Here is a 19,734-nt window from a genome sequence, read left to right on the forward strand (position 1 = left end):
GCCCTGAGCAGCCACTAACTACTTTTCATCTCTGTAGATTTGCCTTTTCTGGACATTTCATATAAATCAAGTCATACGATATGATGCCTTTTAGGTCTGGTTTCTTTCACTTAGCACCACGGTTAGAAGTTCATCTATGTTGTCTCTTTTTATTGCAAGATAATATTTCATTGCATGCCTGTGCAGTGCAGTTTTAAATGAAGTAGTTTTTTGACAGTTTTTCTGAAAACCAGAAACACAATATAAAACTTGATTTTGGTGATTACACTCTACACGTGATACCTGAGAAGCATTTTGTGTTGCTTATTATCTAAACTGCTTTGTAAAATTTACCTTGAATTTTATACAGTAATCTTTGGTTTCCATATTGTTTTTAGTCAGTATTGCTATTAGTCAGATTCTTAGCATTGGAAAACATAGTTAACGGTTTTCACACATAAAGAGATAATTCTTTGAAAAGCACATTGAAAGATGTTTGGATCGGATACCTATTTTAAGTTGTATTTTATCGTTTAGGTCTTTCTCATTTTAAGTTTAAAAGTTAAAACTGAAATGCTTTTTCTGCTTATAACAATACATTTGGTCAGAAGCCAGAGGTGCCCAGTCTCATCCTCCAGATATGGAACTTCATTCTATATGACAAACTCTAGGTTTATCCAATATGATAAAATTAACTATTAGAGAAATGAAAAGCCTCCCCTTTCAAAAAAAAAAATATACAGTACAGGATCCCTGGGGACTTCCCAGGCGGCACTAGTCCTAAAGAACCCTGCCTGCCAGTGCAGGAGACATAGAGATGTGGATTTGATTCCTGGGTCGGGAAGATCCCTGGAGGAGGGCATGGCAACCCACTCCACTATTCTTGCCTGGAGAATCCCATGGACAGTGGAGCCTGGCGGGCTGCAGTCCGTAGGGTCACAGAGAGTCAGACATGCCTGAAGCCACTTAGCACACACACACACAGAATCCCTGATTGTGAGCCTAGATATCACGCAGTGTCAAATTATCATAGTTTCTAAAGGCTCACTCTTAGCGTCTCTGTTTTGTAGCATACTTATCCTGGGAACCAGTCTAAGAGTAGCACCACTGGAGAGCTATGGTTCTCAGATGTTTTGGTCCCAGAACCCCTTTTACTCTTGAAATGTGAGGACTCTAAACACTTCAGCTTTATATAGGTTATATCAATTACTGTTTATGTTAATTTAAAAGTTAGAGCTGAGAAAGTTTAAAATATTTACCAATTAGAAGAAAATATACTCTGTTATTTGCAGAAATTTTTCATGTTTTATGAAAAATATTTTCTCAAGCAAAAAAATTGAGAAGAATGGTATTTTTACATTTTTGCCAATTGCTTAACTGAAAACACTAGATTCTTGTATCTGCTTCTACATTCAGCCTATTATGGTTTGTTGCTCTGAAGAAAAGGAAGATAATCTGGCTTCACACAGATGTGTAGTCGGAAAAGGGAAGTGTTTGAATAGCCTTTTCAGATAATTGTGGACCTCTGTCTTTGATATTACACCCATACTCAGCAAGAAGTGGGTCAGTTGCAATATGGAATCTGAAATCCTGTCAATAAACTTTTTGTACTTCATGACATTAAAATCCATTGGTTCTGTCTTATACTTTGAGTGGATCTTTGCCTTTTATGACTTAGAACATCATATATTAGCCATTTAAAACATATTTTGTGCCTATCTTCCAAATGTTGACACATTCCTTTATAGATAGTTTTAAAAAATCACTTTATTTAAGTCACCACTTATTTCATCAGAAAATTCTTTGATTACTGAGAAGTTGGAAAATTCCTAGGGACAGATACTAGTTTTCCAATATTCTAATTTTTCTTGAAAGATCAAATTTTATTATTGGCAACAAACACCATCAGTTGTTTTTCTTGAAGTGAAAAACTTGTTTGTTCATTTTTGAGAAAATATCTGCCAAACTCTGAAGTTCCAATAACCTAGTTTTCCTCGCAGTCATTCTTTCAAGTAAAAATGGTGTTCTGTGAAGAGGTGGCCGGGTCACCATGCAGTTCAATCACAAAAATTTTTCCCCTCTTGACAGCCATCATATCTGAAGTGCACAGAAGTGATTTACACCCTTCCTGTGTCATCACGCAGAATATGAGAAAGACGTATGTTCAAGGGTCGAGACGTTGTTGTTGTTCAGTTGCTCAGTCGTGTCTGACTGTTTGCGACCCCATGGACTGCAGCACACCAGGCTTCCCTGTCCTTCACTATCTCAAACTCAAAGGGTTGAGATGTAGTAAAATTAATCATTTTTACTGCTTCATCAAGGGCATTAAGTAAAACTGGCCTTTTTTTTTTTTTAAACTGCCAGCGTGTGACTGTGAAGGATACAACACCAGTGTAATTTGGAGTCACTCGCTGCCTTTATTTGTGCTGAGATACCAGCAGTCTGACCCAGCTTGCTCTTGCCGTATCGACTGCACATGTCAACATCTCAAAAAAGACATCTTCTTCATTACAATGACAAAGGTTTTGACCTCATGGGAGCCTGGGGATCTCTGCAACCTCTCCTCTTCTCCTGGGTCTGTGTGCCACGCTTTTCAGTTCAGTTCAGTCGCTCAGTCGTGTCTGACTCTTTGCGACCCCATGGACTACAGCACGCCAGGCCTCCCTGTCCATCACCAACTCCCAGAGTTTGCTCAAACTCATGTCCATCGAGTCAGTGATGCCATCCAACCATCTCATCCTCTGTCACCCCCTTTTCCTCCTGCCTTCAGTCTTTCCCAGCATCAGGGTCTTTTCCAAGGAGTCAGTTCTTCATATCAGGTAGTTAAGTACTGGAGTTTCAGCCACACTTTTATGTCAAGAGAAAAGCAGTTTGATCAGCTCTTAGCTTTTAAAAGTCCAAGAAAATATGCCTTTTTTGAAGGAAAAATTATTTATACCCAGATTTGTTTGTAAAAAGGTTTGAGGCCTGTGAAAATACATCGTGTAACCAAGGTAACAAATCTGATAATGAGCAGAATATTTGTAATATTTTTTCCTTCTTAAAACTCACTGTACTAATTTTAATCGTTTGAGGTGATTTTTATAGTAGCTATTAGTTGTGTCATTGGTAGATGTTGGATTGCATCTTTGGATGATCCAAAAATTACAAGTTTTAATCAGAGTAAACCGGGGAACCCAGCTTAGGTTCACATTTTTGGCAAAATATACGTGGCTGCTTATGCCGTGAAATGACTAACAAGAATTTTTGCTTGCAGGTGCCCGGGAGTATCACGTCCAGTTTTTTAGCAACCAGCCAGAGAGGGCGTGGGTTCATGAGAAGCGGGTCCGAGAGTATAAAGGCCACAAACAGTATGAGGAACTACTGGCTGAAGCGACCAGACAAGCCAGCAATCACTCTGAAAAGCAGAAGGTGACTGATGACATAGAAGCATGGTCAACTGAATATGGATTTTAAAGGACTTAATAATTTAGTAGAGCTTTTCATACTTGAATTCAGGCAATTACAATGATTTATTTTAGTCCTCTAAGTTCAATTTTAATAATTTATTATCACTGTGTCAAATTTTACATATAAACAACATCACAGTCCTCTCAAAAACTTTTTCTGCTTAATACAATTTTGGCTTCTGTTTTGAATTCTAATGCATAAAGTCTAATAGATGCTAGTGAAATGTGGATATTGTCAGAGATTTCTATTCTTTTCATTTAATTTCAGCATCCTGCCCTTATTCCCCTTTATGCTTGTTTAGCAAAATTGTTCTATGAAAGTAAAGTTTTAAAAATATTTAGTATTTACACTGAGACAGGCACTTTTTTAAGCATTATATTTATGTGTTAATCCATTTAATCTTCATTACAATGTCAATGAGGTGTAGAGACTATTATTCCTATTTCTACGGATGAAGAGATTGAAGCACAAAAAGCTTGAGTAGTTGGTTCAGCCAAGGTCACATTAGTGATGGAACCAAAGATGACGTGGTGGTGGACGCATTAGAATTTGGACCTGTATTCTTGATAATGTGTCTGGTTGAGTTTTTTAACTCAACTAATTTAGTGTGGGCCTCTGGTGATTCAGAAATGTGTTCTGTTTTCACAGTAAGCTAATATTATTTCAGAGGATTTTGATGACTTTTATTAAACATTCTGTAACATGTTACAAATTTAAATGTCATTGTTTGACACATACTATACTATCTGATGGTTCCATTAGCTAATTTCTGGCTCCCTCAGTCTAAGCTCCCTGGCTAATTCCTACTTGTTTTGGTCATTCACATACCTTTATTCAAAATTTTCTTAACTGTCTTGCCAATCCAGTCGTCTGATCAGGACTGTGGAAACTGTGATTCAGGTTTATTTTTCCCCTCATACGTTCCTGTCTTCTCGTGTCTTGTCGACTGTCACGCATTCCTCGGGGCTCTCCTTTCTCTGCACCCTGTTTGCATCCTGGCACAAGCCGGCTGCATAGCTCCAAACACTGGTTCTCTGCCCCTCCCTTAGCTCTGTTGTGGTCTGTGCAGCACCCCTGAGCTTGAGGGTGACGTTTTTAATGTTTGTGTTTCCTAGGCCACTGAAAGCAATCATTTCTGTCACCTTCCTTCTCTCCGCCATCATCATTACTAGCTTTTTATGACTGTGATGTGAAGAGGACAACTCCTTGGAGGGACTCGTCCAGCAGAGTGGGCGACAGGGAAGGGTTTACCATCAGAGAGAGTGGACCTGCGTGTCCTCGGTAGTAGCACGGATCCATCAGAATTACAGGCTCAGAACATTTCCTTTATTTGCCTGAAGACCCTGAAGGTGTGTATGCACACCTGGAAAGACTATAAGACCACATGGGAAATACGCATGGGTTTCAGTGTCCCTGTTGGAATAAAGTGTTAGTCGCTCGGTCATGTCTGACTCTTTGCGACTCCATGGACTGTAGCCCACCAGGATCCTAGGTCCATGGGATTCTCCAGGCGAGAATACTGGAGTGGGTTGTCATGCCCGCCTCCAGGGGACCTTCCCGACCTAGGGATCAAACCTGGGTCCCCTGCATTACAGGCAGATTCTTTACCAACTCCGCCACCAGGGAAGCCCAGTTAGAATAAAGCGTGTTCCCTAATGCCTGCATCTTTCTTTCCAGATTCGGAAACCGCGGCCTCAGAGAGAACGTGCCCAGTGGGACATCGGCATTGCCCACGCCGAGAAAGCGCTGACCATGACCCGGGAGGAGAGGATAGAACAGTACACTTTCATCTATATTGATAAACAGCCCGAGGAGACTTTATCCCAAGCAAAAAAGAACATTGTCTCCAAAGCCGAAGTGAAAAAGCCCCGAAGACCGAGGTCGGTGCTCAATGTGCAGCCAGAACAGACCAACGCCGGGGAGGCAGCCTCCTCGCCCTCAGGTACTGAAATGCGGAGACACAGCCAGCGGCGGCACACCGGCGTGGACGAGGACGAGCCCCCTCCCGTGAAGGTGGCCTGGAAAACCGCGGCAGCGAGGAAATCCCTACCAGCATCCATCACCATGCACAAAGGGAGCCTGGACTTGCAGAAGTGTAACATGTCTCCCGTGGTGAAAATTGAACAAGTGTTTGCTCTGCAGAATGCTACAGGAGATGGGAAGTTTATCGATCAGTTTGTTTATTCGACGAAGGTATCTCCTTTTCTCATGGGTTTTCTGGGGGAACCCAGGTGTCTAGTAAGTAGTCAGTGTTGGCATTTAAAAAAAAAACAACCCAGATAACACAAGGTCATCATCTAAATACCCTTTGTATTCACCACACTTAAAATGTACAGTCAGTTTACTATGTTTAAGATGGGGACAAAAAGGACATAGGCAAAAAGGCTTTGTTTTCCTTCTTTTTCCCCCCCTCTTTTGTAATATTCCCATCTGTACTAGATTAATCTTGAGCTGTGCAGCCAAAATTGAGCTCAGCTCCCTAAAATTATGGGAAAAAACTGGGCACTTTGCCCATTTCTAGTTTGTGTGGTTAGCTTTTTTTTTTTAGTTGCAAAGTATGTTTCTGATTAAATCATCTCTGTCATTTATCTGAATTAACCATTGTAAGCATTGTACCTGCTGATCCATTTGGTGGCACCAGCAATTTTGTTCGGCTCACGTTGGCTTGGGGTGCTCATGCATTTTAGGGAAATACCAGAGCTGTGTGTGTCCTGTCACAATGAACCATGGTGATAGCCTGGGTAGGGGCATGAATTCAGCCTGTTCAGACAGAATGCCTTCTTCAGCCCGCCCTGCGCCTCCAGTCAGGGCACTTACAGTTTAAGGCTTTAAAACTTTTATAACATTTGTCATTTTTAATATACCTCTTCACTACCCTCCCAGCCCGCCCCGTAACCGTGGGCTTGTGTTTTCAATTTAGTGACTCCTCATGCTTGTGTGGGGTTCCCTTGTGGCTCAGTAATGAACCGCCTGCCAATGCAGGAGGTGCATGTTTGATCCCTGGGTCGAGAAGACCCCCTGGAGAAGGAAATGGCACCCCACTCCAGTATTCTTGCCTGGAAAATCCCATGGACAGAGGAGCCTGGTGGGCTGCAGTCCATGGGGTTGCAAAAGAGTCGAACATGACTTAGCAACTGAGCTCACATGCATGGATGTGTACAAGTTTTGAAGAATTCTGTGGTTATTTCTTAACAGTGTCACATGCTCATTAAAATAAATAAATATAGGGGCGCCTCATCAGTGATAAATTTTCCCCAGGTGTAAATGTCCTCTGTTAACCTGTTTCTGCCTACAGAGTCAACTAATTTCACTAAGGTGAAGCTCCATGGAAAAACTTAAGTTATAGTCCCCATTTGGTTCTGTGAACAGCTTTGACTAGCAAATAAATCCTTTGCGTGCTTTTTGAATGTGAATTGGCTTCATTCTTGGAGCTGGTTTTTATCTGCTTTGGGATGCACGAGTCAAACTTGGTCACCCCCCTCCAAAGAGTGCTATTTAAATGAAATTTGAGGTAAAACTGACATTTTAAAAATGAAGGCTTTAAAAATACATATACTATATTTATTAATCACTCTTTTATTTCACTGTATTAAAAAATACCTAAAATGAGACAGAACTGAAATTGGACTTCTGTCTGCTCCAAATTGTTTATTGGGTGCACAGTTTGGTCATACTGTGATCTAAGGAGAGTCTTGTCTTTCAAAGACACATTGGCATTTTTATCCATGTAGTAGAGTACTTTACCACATAAAAATGCCTACAGTTCTCTTACTGCGATGTGGGTAAAGGAAGAGACCATTCAGACCAGAAGATGTTTTGGTTTTGACAGAAGAATAGGTAGTACAGGTTTTTTTTTTTTAGTGATATTTGTCATCTGGGCTTAACAAATAGTTTTTTTTTCCCCCAATAATCTCATCATACATTTTAGAATACAACCTGATGACTTAATAAAATTGTTCTGAAAATGGCAAGGATAATAAAGTAACTGCAATCAAAAACCGTATAAAATCCAAGCACATTATGATGGTCTTAAGCCATCTTTATAAGCCAGCAGTGCCATTTGTCTGGTAATCACCTGTTTGTTTGTTTTTTTTTAATTTGCCTTATTTAAAGGGAATTGGTAACAAAACAGAAATAAGTGTCAGGGGACAAGACAGACTTATAATTTCTACACCAAACCAGAGGAATGAAAAGGCAACTCAGAATATGTCGTCTCCTGAAGCAACATCTGGTTCTGCAGGTGGGTATGAGTATAGAGTACACAGACCCATTTGAGGTCTTGGTTCTGCTGGATGATCACATGGCAACTGTGTTCCTAGGAAACCTTCATTATCAGAATCAAGTTATATTTTTAAAAAATCAAATTATAAAGGCAATTATTTCAATAGAGAATGGTTTAGGGACCAAAGAGCTTTATTGATAGTAACAGTGATGGTTATTTTTCCTATAGGAATTTAAATAATAGGATTCTATGATGAAAAGAGCATAGTTATAAAATCTATACATATCTGACTTAGATGCATCATTTGATGATCTGTCTGTGTGAAAATAACAGCTTTAGTTTTTCCGGCAGTATTAATACACACTTCTGTTTCCTCCTTTATCCCCTGTGGAACTCAAATTGGTGGATGCCCACGCTTTTTCCATTTCCCTTAGGTGTGCTAGATATCGGTAGCTGAGGGTCTCGGGCCTAACTCTCTTATTAGAATCTTCTCTGATTAACAAATAGCTTGAATTGAAAACCAAGATACATTAGTGTAACTCAAAGGAGAAATGCCTATATTCAGTAAGATTGTGCCTTTGGAGTAGGCAAAGACTGACTTGTAACTTAAATTGAGTGTCTGGTTGGTTTGGTTTATATAACAGTATTACTGCTGCATACAGCTGTCAAGAAAAGAAATAGATATCAACTAACTTGATCATTTGAAATCTTAGAAGAAAGGAGTATGTTTCACTTTGTTCTTTATTTATTTTTTTTTTTAATTTTTTTGGAGTATAGTTGCTTTAAAACAGTGTTGTGTTATTTTCTACTGTATAGCAGAGTGAACCAGCTATACATATACATATATCCTCTCCCTTTCGGACTTCCTTCCCTGTTCTTTTGAAATTTTTTTGGAATCTAAGAAGTGACCAAATAATTGTCCAAAAGGATTAAAGTCTTGAGACCTGAGGTCGTAATCTTAGATCAATAATAATTCAGGGAAACCTGTAATTGAGGGACACTAAGAGATAAATGTTTTTGTAAGGGAAATTTTGAGTTAAAATTCTTCTTACAAAAGTTAAATAAAAACAAACATTATTCAGGAAAGAACTTGGGCTACTTTTCTTTTGAAAAAAAGTGACAGGCCTGCAGGATGGGACGAGATGGTGGCGTATTCGTAGTGGGGCGGAGTAAATAGGAAGCCTTCATCCGGCAATGAGTTGGGAGAGGAGGCTGCATTCAAGGGGAGAGTGGCCAAGTCCAGAACCGAACTTGCATCTTGTGTCGTTTCAGAGTCCTGTACAAAAAGTGAAATTACAATGTTGAAGCAATGAATAATGGACTTAGAAGATCCTGCATTAATTAGCCATAGTTGAACGCTTTTGTTACCTTCTTAGATGCCGCGAGACGGTTGGCCTCAGTGCTTTTTAGTTAGGTCCAGGTTTTGTCATCTTTCTTTACACTGAACGGGTGGTAATTTGTCTGAATGTCAGCATGATACTTACACTAGGAGGATCAGTAAACATCCATTTTTCTCTGAACTAGGGAGAAAGTAAATTCTGCATAGAATACTAGATTGATCTTCAATATTAAACTTTGACTTTTAATGGAGCTTGGTGTTTTCTTCCCCTCAGCTACTGAACATTTTATCTTCATGTTGTCCTTTCCATTTAAGTTCTCCTGTGAATTTTCTTCTTTCCTTTTTTTATTTTTTTAAGCTGTGGAAGGTTGTAATTCTTTTTTAAAAAATAATTTTATTTGTTGGCTGTGCTGGGGCTTCATTGCTGCGCAGCTCTTCTCTAGTGGTAGAGAGCAGAGGCTGTTCTCTACTTGTGGTGCACAAGCTTCCTGTTGCGGTGGCTTCTCTTGTTGCAGGGCATGGGCTCGAGGGCACGTGGACTCTAGGGCACATAGACTCTAGGGCACGTAGTTGAGGCTCCCAGGCTCTAGAGCACAGGCTTAGTAGTTGTGGTGCAGGGACTTACTTGCCCTGAAGCATGTGGGATCTTCCCGGATCAGGGATCAAACCCGTGTCTCCTGCACTGGCAGGTGGATTCTTTACCACTGAGCCACCATGGAAAGTCCAGTTATTATTCTTTATATCGAGAAAAAGTTCAGTTTCTTCCCTAGGCAGACATATGTAAGTAGATTGTAAATGATTTTTGTGATCTTACTTTAGAGATGAGCAGTCTAAAGCTTTGACCTTGGTTTAAATTTGGTTGCCAGCTGTAGCTGATAAGCATATTTTGCCTCCTTAAATGACCATTTTGCTCCTTGTGAAAAAACTTCTGTGGTTGAAAAGTCAGAAAAGAGACCTGGTCTCCCTTCAGAAACTGATTGCATCATCATCATCTCAGTTGGTGTTAACTACTCATGGAGAATTCTCAGGCTTTTTCTCAGTAAATTTAGGCGCTACCTAGAATGTGTGGCACTGCTTCTTTTCTGTGGTTTGAGGAATCATATTTGCATTTGTACAAGATCTCTATGCTATTTTCCAAATCCAGAGATGCTCACTTCTTATCCCTTAGAACATAAACAGAATACTTTTTCATTGTTTAGGGTTTTTTTTTTTTTTTTTTTTTGAGGTTTTGTGGTTTTTTTTTTTTTGGCTGTGCCACATGTCATGCGTGATCTTAGCTCCCTGACCAGGGATCCAACCCATGTCCCCTGCAGTGGAAGCACGGAGTCCTAACCATTAGACCACTAGGGAATTCCCATTTTTAGTATTTTTATTTTATCTAAATTTTATTTATTTTTATTTTTGGCTGAGCTGGGTCTTCTTTGCTGCACCTGGGCTTTCTCTGGTTGTCATGAGCGGGGGCTACTCTGCAGTTACAGTGCGTGGACTTCTCATTGCAGCGGCTTCTCTTTTGGCTGCAGGCTCCAGGCACGCAGGCTTCCGTAGTTTTGCAGCTTGCGGGGTCTAGAGCACAGGCTCCGTACTTGGGGCACATGGGCTTAGTTGCTCAGCAGCATCTGGGATCTTCCCTGGACCAAAGGATCAAACCAGTGTCTGCCTGCATTGCAAGGCAGATCCTTAACCACTGGGCCACCAGGGAAGTCCAATGTTGTTTTTAAACATAGTAGAGTTTATATGTTCCTTGGGTAGCTTTCAGAATAATTTGAAGGAGTCACCACATTGCCTTATCTTTATAAGATAATAGATCAAATATCATTTGCCCTTGATGGAACAATTATATGTTGTCATCCTCAAAATAAGCAAAGATTTTTGTTTGTTTGTTTGTCTTATGCAGTTCTAGTTTCATTTTCCTCTTTCCTGGTAGGTACTTGAGTATTGATAACTAAACCGAAATATGGATCTCTGGAATACTCAGGTGTCTGTGAGGGTGGGATGCCTCTTGTTTTAGTTGATGTTTCCATCAGTGTAAAGAGAAGAGTGAGAGTAAAGGACACATTCATTTTGTGACTTCTGTGCTAGAAATTAATTAAGCACAGCTCAGAAACAATACGTTATTGTCAAACTGCCTGCTCCTGCCCCTGAAAAAGTAATGGGATCCTTCTTTGGGCTTTCGACAAAGGTGATGAGAGCTGTTTCCCCGTAGACAAGACTAATGAAGCCAAGAGGTATACAGGTGATGTGAACCCTGTATTGAGGTAGCTTCTGCAAGGTGGTTATCATCTAGTGAGGACTGCTCAGGTGGGCCAAGTGCTGAGAAGACAGAGAACAGCTGCGCTGAAAGCGTTCTTCCTGCTTTGGGTCACAGAATGAACCATTCTGGGATCCATTCCTGACTTAGTGTTTTCTCACACTGTGGCCTTAAATGTCAGTTTTATCCTTTCCAAAACGGGGTCGCAGAGTTGGATACGACTGAGGGACTGAACTGAAATAATGTGTTTTATTGCAAAGACTCTTACTGTTTAAAAACCTTCTTAGTTTCTTTTTTTCACTATTTAATATTAACAGGCTTGAAAATTTTTTCAGTGAGTTTTCCATGACTATTTTTAAAGGATTCTAGTCCCTTGATAGTCAAATTAATGATTCATTATTCGTCACATTTTTGTGTTTTTCCTCCTTTTTTCTCTTTGGTTGTTAGTAATATAACAATAGTACATCCAGCAGCCAGCCCTGTTAAGCATTTTAAAGGTAGAATTAATTTATTTGTTAATGCAAAATACATAGTACTGAATAAATTTTGAACCATTACTTCCTAGTGTCAACTGAGAATGCAGTCGTTTTCATACATTCCCGCCATCCCTTCATTCCTTCACTTATTATTGCCTACGAGTGTTGATCGTCTATTTTAGTTTGACTGTATAATTTTTAGAAACTTAATTCCTCTTTATTTGTATAGTTTAGCGTCTTTCATGAATCCTAGTCTCAACTTATCAGCCTTTACAATTTAACCTACAGTTTTCTGTGTACTCCCAAGTGTTTTAATAGTTTTTAATGATTTGTAATTACAAGACCAAAGGTAATGGATGAGAAAAGCAGGGAATTTGGTCAGATCTTAATTATTTAAATGTCAAGGCATCCTCGAGTGAGTTTTTATTTGCTTGTTTAAATTATCTTTTAGGCTCAGTAGAAAAGAAGCAGCAGAGAAGATCAATTAGAACTCGTTCTGAATCGGAGAAATCCACTGAGGTTGTGCCAAAGAAGAAGATCAAAAAGGAGCAGGTTGGCTTTCTACCTGTAGAGAGTTAAAGCCTTGTATTTGTAAATGTTGTGGCTTATGTTGGTACCTTAAAAGAAGGCGAGACCTCCCCAACACTGGATTTCCCTTCTGGACTATCTCATGCTTCTGCCCTGATGAATTCCAGTACCCAGTTCTAAGACAGCATCCCTGTGATTCTGCTTCAAGCATTTTCACAGAAAACAGTCAGGCTTCAGGAGACGGGAAACCAGTGGTCCAAGACTTTTAAAAATTCCTCTCATTTATTTTGAATTTTCTGTTATGAGCAAAATGATTTCATGTTTTCATGATTTTTATTTGGAACCATCTCTCAGTCCCCCCCCCTTTTTTTTTAATTTTAATTTTTGACCTAAGCTGCTAGTATGTGTTAATTTTATTTTTTAAACAAATCAAATTAACCGTAAGAGTTTTATTTAAGAAACATAATCATAGATGATCTGGTTTTTCTGCTGATATCACAGATTTTTTTGGAATGTTGTTTTCCCAGTAGAATGACACTCACCTGTTATTGGGTTATCAGATACACACTATTTAAAAAGGGAGGGGCATGTTGACTGAAGGGTATTAAGCCAGTGTAATCATTGTAGTAATAGGCATACTAAGTTACATTTTCAAAGAAATTTTTCGAAACCATTACTCCTTTAACTTAAGCTCACAGTCAGAATTTCTCTTCATTGTTTAAAAAGATATTCATTTTTACAGACCAGACGGCTGCTATTAAACAAAAAGAATTGTGAATAGTATTAGTTCCAATAAGCTTTCTATTTTTAAAACCACTCAAATACATTTAGAAGAATGTGGAGTTTTCTATTTAAATGACTTCCTTCAGAATTTTAAACTTCCAAACTTGAGGTGATTTTGTGGGTGCGTCATGGTATCAGCAAGCATGTAAAACAATTTTTTCAGAAATAGTTTAATACAAATTTAAATAGTATACTAATCTGATGTTCTTTTATCATCATTAGCTTTCATACTTAGGAAATTATATTCCAATAAATCTTTCTAAGCTCTTGCAGGTCTACAGTATTCCTTACCAAAATGAAGTTGCGACTTTGCCAGCTGGTTCTCCAGTTCAGTCTGTGACCAGCCAGACTAAAATTAATAAGGAGAATGAGTACCAAAACCGGGACAGATTGTTAATGCACTGTGTTTAGTTAGTAGCAGAACAATACCAGTGATTATTCAGAAGATTTTATATTTGTATCGCCAATTGTATCTTGTAAAAGCTCTTCTGTTGTATGCTTTTTTCTACCTGTTGTAAAAAATAAAAAATAAAAATTTTTTTAAAAAAGCTTAAAATAATCCTTAAATATTTACAAACTGTGTTGCAACATGCATATTTCACCACATCTCAAAGAAAACTAAAATTCAGTTTGTAGCTTAAGCAGGAACTCCTCCAAAGAGCATCCTTCCTTCAATTCCAATGGTTCAGCCCTCCAGTTACCACTCATTTTACATATCCTTTGGCAGAGTAACTTCTGATCTTGCTGTCCTAATGTAGGATCAAGACATTGTTCATAAGACACTCAAGAAAGCGCTTTTGCAATGTCGCAAATTTAAGTTTGTACTAGCAGCAGAAGTATTGAGCTTCCAGCTGTATGGAGCCCATAGCACTCTCTACAGAGAGAGTCCTGGTCCCCAGCAACTGAGATGCCAGTGCAGGTGCGGAGGGTCTTTAAAGTGGTTGTGAGTTGCATTAACCTGAGTATCATAGTGGGACTTCCCTGGTGGCTCAGACGGTAAAGCCTCTGTCTACAATGCGGGAGACCCAGGTTTGAGTCCTGGGTTGGGAAGATCCCCTGGAGAAGGAAATGGCAATCCACTCCAGTACTATTGCCTGGAAAATCCCATGGACAGAGGAGCCTATCATAGTAAGTAAAAGAGGAGTATCATAGTAAGTAAAAAATTACCCTAAACCTCTTTGGGGTGGGTGGAGCTTACAGCAACCCTGGGGCTGCTTGTACAAACAACCCCTCTCCTGCCTCCCAGATGCAGAGGAAAGCATCTGGGTTGTCTTCAGGCACCGAGGAAGCAGTGGGAGAGGGCTGCCCGAGCGCATGTGGCTGAGTGTGGTCCCTTGGCGCCCAGCACAGGCAGCTCGTACTGAAACCCTCCCTGACCCTGAGACAGCTTTACCCAGAAAACGGGACCATGTCCAGATTTCAGATACATTCATTGCTCATCATGACTTAAATTGATGGCCATATTATTCCCCCCACCCCCACTCTGTTAATTTAGCAGAAGGAAAGAAAAATTCCCTACTCATGCTGTATTTTTCTGTCCAAAACAGGTTGAAACAGTTCCTCAGGCTACAGTGAAGACTGGATTACAAAAAGGTGAGTTATTTATAATGTTGCTCTGCATTTTCCTCAATTAAAACCAATTTTAAAGAATTCTTCGTACTTCATGTATTTTTGTGTGTCTCTGTAAATCATTGTTGTCGCTCTTGAGTCAATGATTTGTGTGAAACTGAAGCATTCCCCTGTGTTTGTGTGTGTGTGCGTGTGCGCGCGCCTGCCTGCGTGTGTGTCTCTTAGAGTTGATCTTACTCTGTGCCTCCATGTGAAAAGTCTTGTTCGTTTTGGTAAATTGGAGAACACCACGTAGGCTTAATACCTGTTTCCAGCTTTTCTCCTTAAGATTCTGGGGTTTCACTGGTTTATAAACTAGGGATGTGACGAATCCACTTTTTTGGTATCGACTGAATACCGAATAGTAGCTATGGCAATGGTTGGCAAACCTGGACAATGACAAATCAGACGAGACCACCTGATTGAAAAAAAAAAACTTGCCACGTTTATTTTTTACAGTGCTGTAAAATCTTTTTTTTTGTAAATTAAAATGATTCATAGCCTACTTATGGCCATTATTTGCTGATCTTATGCAGAATCTATTTGAGATATGCACAAAGTTTAAGAAACCTTAAACTTAAGTCTGTACTTTCTGTGTGCAATTTGACTGCAGTACAAACTCCATAGCATTGATTCGTGCGTTTTTTGGTGAGATCAGACTGTATTTAATGCCTGTAGTTTACTCTGGGCAAATTGCATATTAAAAAAAAAAAAAAAACCACCAGCCTCTCTGCATTCTCGGGGAGAAGTCTGCAGCGATGGTCTCCGTGGAGATCCTCAGCAGAACTGAACAGCCTCTCGGAGGGAACACTGCTTGGCGGAGCTCCAAGAAAAGACATCGCGATCGCTGCGAGATTAGGAGGCCTGATTGCGTTGTGTTTCCACCATTCCACAGGGTCGGCGGACCGGGGCGTGCAGGGCTCTGTCAGATTCAGTGACAGCTCCGTCTCCGCAGCGATTGAGGAAACTGTGGACTGAGATTCCTGTACAATTTCATCCCAGAAACTCCAGACTTGTAGTCTCCATGCAAGATTTCTTTGTCGGCGGCTCGATAAAACAGTTTCTTTGTTTTCGATTTTGATTTTGCCAATCATCACTATTGGCGTTTTCCTGCCTGGTTTCTTCTTCAAGACTCTGAACAATTGCTTTAACATTCAAATGATTTTTTTTTTTTTTGGTCTGAGCTGGATGGGTACAGCTTAAATCATGGGTCCAGCCTAAAAAAACCATCGTTTAACTTACACTGATCAATTTCAACATGGACTGTTTTTGGGGTTTTTTTTTTGTTTTTTGTTTTTTTCGGTTTTACGTTTTTAAATAAAGCATCATTAATGCACATCGCAGGGTTTTGCCAAACAGCCCAAACTGTATACATTACAATCATTAAAAGCTCTTATTTTTTTTAACATTAGTGCCGTTATCATGGAGAACAGCGTGGTGGCTGCCTGTGGGCAGTCTGTCCTTTTTCTAGCATTTTCAGAAACTCATCGGAAATGGCGGTACCTGTGTTTCCCTCCGAAAGCCTCTCAGTACAGCACTCCTGTTCCTCTGTTAAAACTCCTTGTTAATCCAGTGATCTTTTAGGCCAAGGAAATATGTTGTGGTGGTGTTCTGGGTCCATACACCAACAATGAAGGAGATAGATGTGTGTACTTGTGGTTTTTTTTTAAATCAGCGTTAACACGGGCAGGCACCCTCACTTTATAGATGTAAGGAAACCCTCAGTTGAAAACCTTGTAGGATGGGATGTGATGACGAGGTTCCGGTTAACCTGAGCAGTCTCACGAGGTCCACATCCTCCACCACAGACCGTGGCCACACGCCAAGTACCGCTCCCTGCCCAGCCTTTGCGGATCGTCACGGCCCTCAGGAGACCTGTTCCTCCTGGGTCTCTTCTGGACTGCACACCTCCACCATAGCTTGCTGGGCTGATCTAAGATGTCTGTCTGTTGTATGGAAATTTTGGGGGAAAAAAAAAAATGTCCCAAACACAAAACTGTGGGTTGAAATATTAAGCGTCTCCTTGATTCCTTTGGTATCCACCGTGGCTGATCCACACGTTCCACCGTGGCTGTTTCTGTATAGCCTATTCTGCATTAGCCTGAGAGATTGTTGCTTTGTAACTTTTTGCACTATTGTTTTGGCCGGATTTGTATTACACACAGTTTTAAAAAAAAAAAAATTCCACACTATTCTCTTGCCTTTTTTTTTTTTTCATACTTATTCCTTCCCGCACCAATTCCACACAGAGGCCTCTCATCCAGCTGTTCGTGATTTGGCTGCACTTGAACATTGATTGTCTGTTTACAGCCCTCAGCACTGTGTTGCCTAGATGGCATGACGTATGTCGCGGTGCTGCAGCACTTGTAATGGTCACAGTAACTGCCCTTCACCGAGGAAGTCTCAGATGAACAATTGTGAACATCCAGGATTTATCTGGGGTGGGGGGCAATAATCATCTGAAATGCAAAATTTGGGGGAAAATGGCACTATCCGTGTACGAATCGAATACAAATCAAAGATTTGTCACATCCCTAATAAAAAACAAGAAGGAGGTGTCTCTGCAATCGTATTTGTAAGCTGCACAGTGTGTTGGGTTTTATGTCTTCCCTCCCCCTGCCCCGCCAAATTGAACTGCTCTTTGCATTGCTCCAAATCGATCCGCTGTCCTGCAGTTCTCACCGAGATGGTGTTTAGGTCGGAACTTGGGCTCTGTGCCAGAAAATAGCTTTAGTGCAGGAGCTCGGAATTAAATGTTTTCAAAGAGCGGTTGTAAATTACATCACTCACCATCAGGAAGGTCAGAAGCTTATGAAGTTTTGACTCGTGACTTCAGTGTTACAAAGAGAGCTATGCTTTTTTTTTTTCTCACACTACAGATGAGTTTGGGGAAAGAAAATATTCTCCCACAAGAAAAAATTAAAACAACAAATGTTAAGCACTATTTTAGGATTAATTTCGGTGTGTTGTATTAAGGTGCCAGCGAGATTTCAGATTCCTGTAAACCTCTAAAGAAAAGGAGCCGCGCCTCAACCGACGTAGAAATGGCTGGTTCCACGTACAGAGACACGTCTGACTCCGATTCCAGAGGGCTGAGTGACCTGCAGGTAAGTTTATGTCCCAGAGCCTGGGCGCAGTGCCGTCTTGCTTTGCCAAACCAAGTAACCAAGTAATGCTTTGCCTGGCTCTTTTTTTTTGGCGAGAATGGGGAATTGGGGGAAAAAAAAATACGGGTAGTAAAGAAACCATTTTGGTTATTTCGTAACTTAGGAGTCTCTTAACTTTGCTGATCTCTTACATCAGAGGTCTCCAACCTCCGGGATCTAAGACCTGATGACCCGAGGTGGAGCTGATGTAGTAATAAGAGAAATCAAACGCACAACAAATGTAATGCACTTGAATCATCCCGAAACCAACCCCCCTGCCCCGCACCCCCAGTCCATGGAAAAGTTGTCTTCCATGAAACCTGTCCCTGGTGTCAAAAAGGTTGGGGACTGTGGTTTTACATAACAGAAGCGTAGTTTTTTGTTTTGTTTTGTTTTTCATTTTAACAGTTTCTGTCAAAACAGCAGACATCTGGTATCCAGGGGTTTTAGAAAGAAAGAAGAGGTTGTGGGAAGGTTTATTTGAGCAAGGCTTACTAGGATTTTCACAGCACCTAATTTTGAGGAGATTTTTGTTTTTCTTAAAAGCCTGTTCCGTTTTCCACGCAGGCAGGCTTTGGAAAGCAAGTCGATAGCCCTTCAGCTACTGCAGAGGCAGACGTTTCTGATGTGCAGTCCGTGGATTCCAGTTTGTCACGAAGAGGCACTGGAATGAGCAGGAAGGACACTGTGTGTCAGGTAGGCAAGGGACCTGTCCTGCAGCCTGAAACAGTTGCCGTGACGTCCTGCCAGTAGAACGCTTCTATCCTGTCAGAGAGGGTAGTATATTTCTTTAAAAAAAAAAAATTGTATTCCTTTATTTGGCTTCATTGGGTCTTCCTTACAGTATGTGGGATGTAGTTCCCTAGTTAGGGATCGAACCTAGGCCCCCTGCATGGGGAGCAAGGAGTCTTAGCCCCTGGACCACCAGGGAAGTCCCAGAGAGGATAGTATCTTTCTGACTTGGAATATTACTTTAAAGCTACAGACCTCAAAGCCACTTCTGGCTCTTTTCTTCCCTTTCGGAGTTGGAATACTTACTATTCGCATGAAACTGTGGGTCCTCGCTGGGATGTTGTTGCTTAGTTGCTAAGTCATGTCTGACTCTTTTGCCACCTTGTAGACTATATAGCCCACCAGGCTCCCCTGTCCATGGGATTCTCCAGGCAAGAATACTGGAGTGGGCCCCTTTCTGAAAAATACTGCTTTGTGCAGTGAAGCAAAGTTGAAGTCTGTGGATTCCAAAGAAGGAATCATCAAAGATCGAGTATAACTTTTAAACTTTATACATATTGGGTGCAGGGAAGAGTTTGCTAGTTCAGTGGTTCTCAAAGTGAGGGCGAAGGGCTAGCCGCACAAGCACCATCAGGATACTTACTGCAAATTCTCAGGCCCAACCCAGACCCACTGAATCAGAAACCGTGGACCAGCAAGCTTGTCTTCACAGGCCCTCTAGTGGTCCCGACACCTGATACAGCTTGAGAACTGTTGGTTTTCTGCCTTGTTACAGATCTGTGAAAGCTCTGGTGACTCTCTGATTCCCTGTGAGGGAGAGTGCTGCAAACACTTCCACCTGGAGTGCCTGGGCTTGTCATCACCCCCTGATGGGAAGTTCGTCTGTGTCGAGTGTAAAACTGGTGAGCATCCCTATTCTGGTAGATACGGGCAGCGGGTCAGGGTATGCAGGGCCTCTGTCTCCTCTGAGTGTACAGAGGTTACATCAACCTCTGACTGTGATGGTTACATCACAAACTGTAACCATGGGGAGCTGTATTTTTAGTGGAAAGATGGAGGGGCCAGAAATTGGTTTGGGGGTGGGTGTTACCATTTATTTCTTTTACTCCATATGTAGGCTTCCACCAATCAAAATAATTTATAGAGAAAGAAATAGATAAGTTTTTATTTCTTCTGCGTCATAGCCTCGCTTCTAGGTAAAGTCATGGAAAGCAGGATGTTAC

General features: G+C 40.8%; 1 protein-coding gene across 8 annotated transcripts in view; it reads left to right on the top strand.

Annotated features, from left to right (window-relative positions):
* Positions 1-19,734, top strand: part of WHSC1L1 (Wolf-Hirschhorn syndrome candidate 1-like 1) — a 69,992-nt gene that overhangs the window by 13,268 nt on the left and 36,990 nt on the right. For 7 of the 8 annotated variants that reach the window (XR_825158.1, XR_825159.1, XR_825160.1 and 4 more), the window contains 8 exons: positions 3,236-3,390; positions 5,107-5,622; positions 7,543-7,669; positions 12,166-12,266; positions 14,573-14,618; positions 17,610-17,740; positions 18,347-18,475; positions 19,287-19,413. Coding sequence is in view for 5 of the 8 variants with exons in the window: in XM_010838767.1 (XP_010837069.1) it covers positions 3,236-3,390; positions 5,107-5,622; positions 7,543-7,669; positions 12,166-12,266; positions 14,573-14,618; positions 17,610-17,740; positions 18,347-18,475; positions 19,287-19,413 (1,332 nt within the window). In the remaining 3 variants the exon portion in view is untranslated. Of the gene's footprint in view, positions 1-3,235; positions 3,391-5,106; positions 5,623-7,542; positions 7,670-12,165; positions 12,267-14,572; positions 14,619-15,528; positions 16,826-17,609; positions 17,741-18,346; positions 18,476-19,286; positions 19,414-19,734 lie in introns of those variants that run through there. The other variant, XM_010838771.1, reaches the window with a different exon arrangement.

Source organism: Bison bison, unplaced genomic scaffold, assembly GCF_000754665.1.
Source record: "Bison bison bison isolate TAMUID 2011002044 unplaced genomic scaffold, Bison_UMD1.0 scf7180017864105, whole genome shotgun sequence".
NCBI lineage: Eukaryota > Metazoa > Chordata > Mammalia > Artiodactyla > Bovidae > Bison > Bison bison.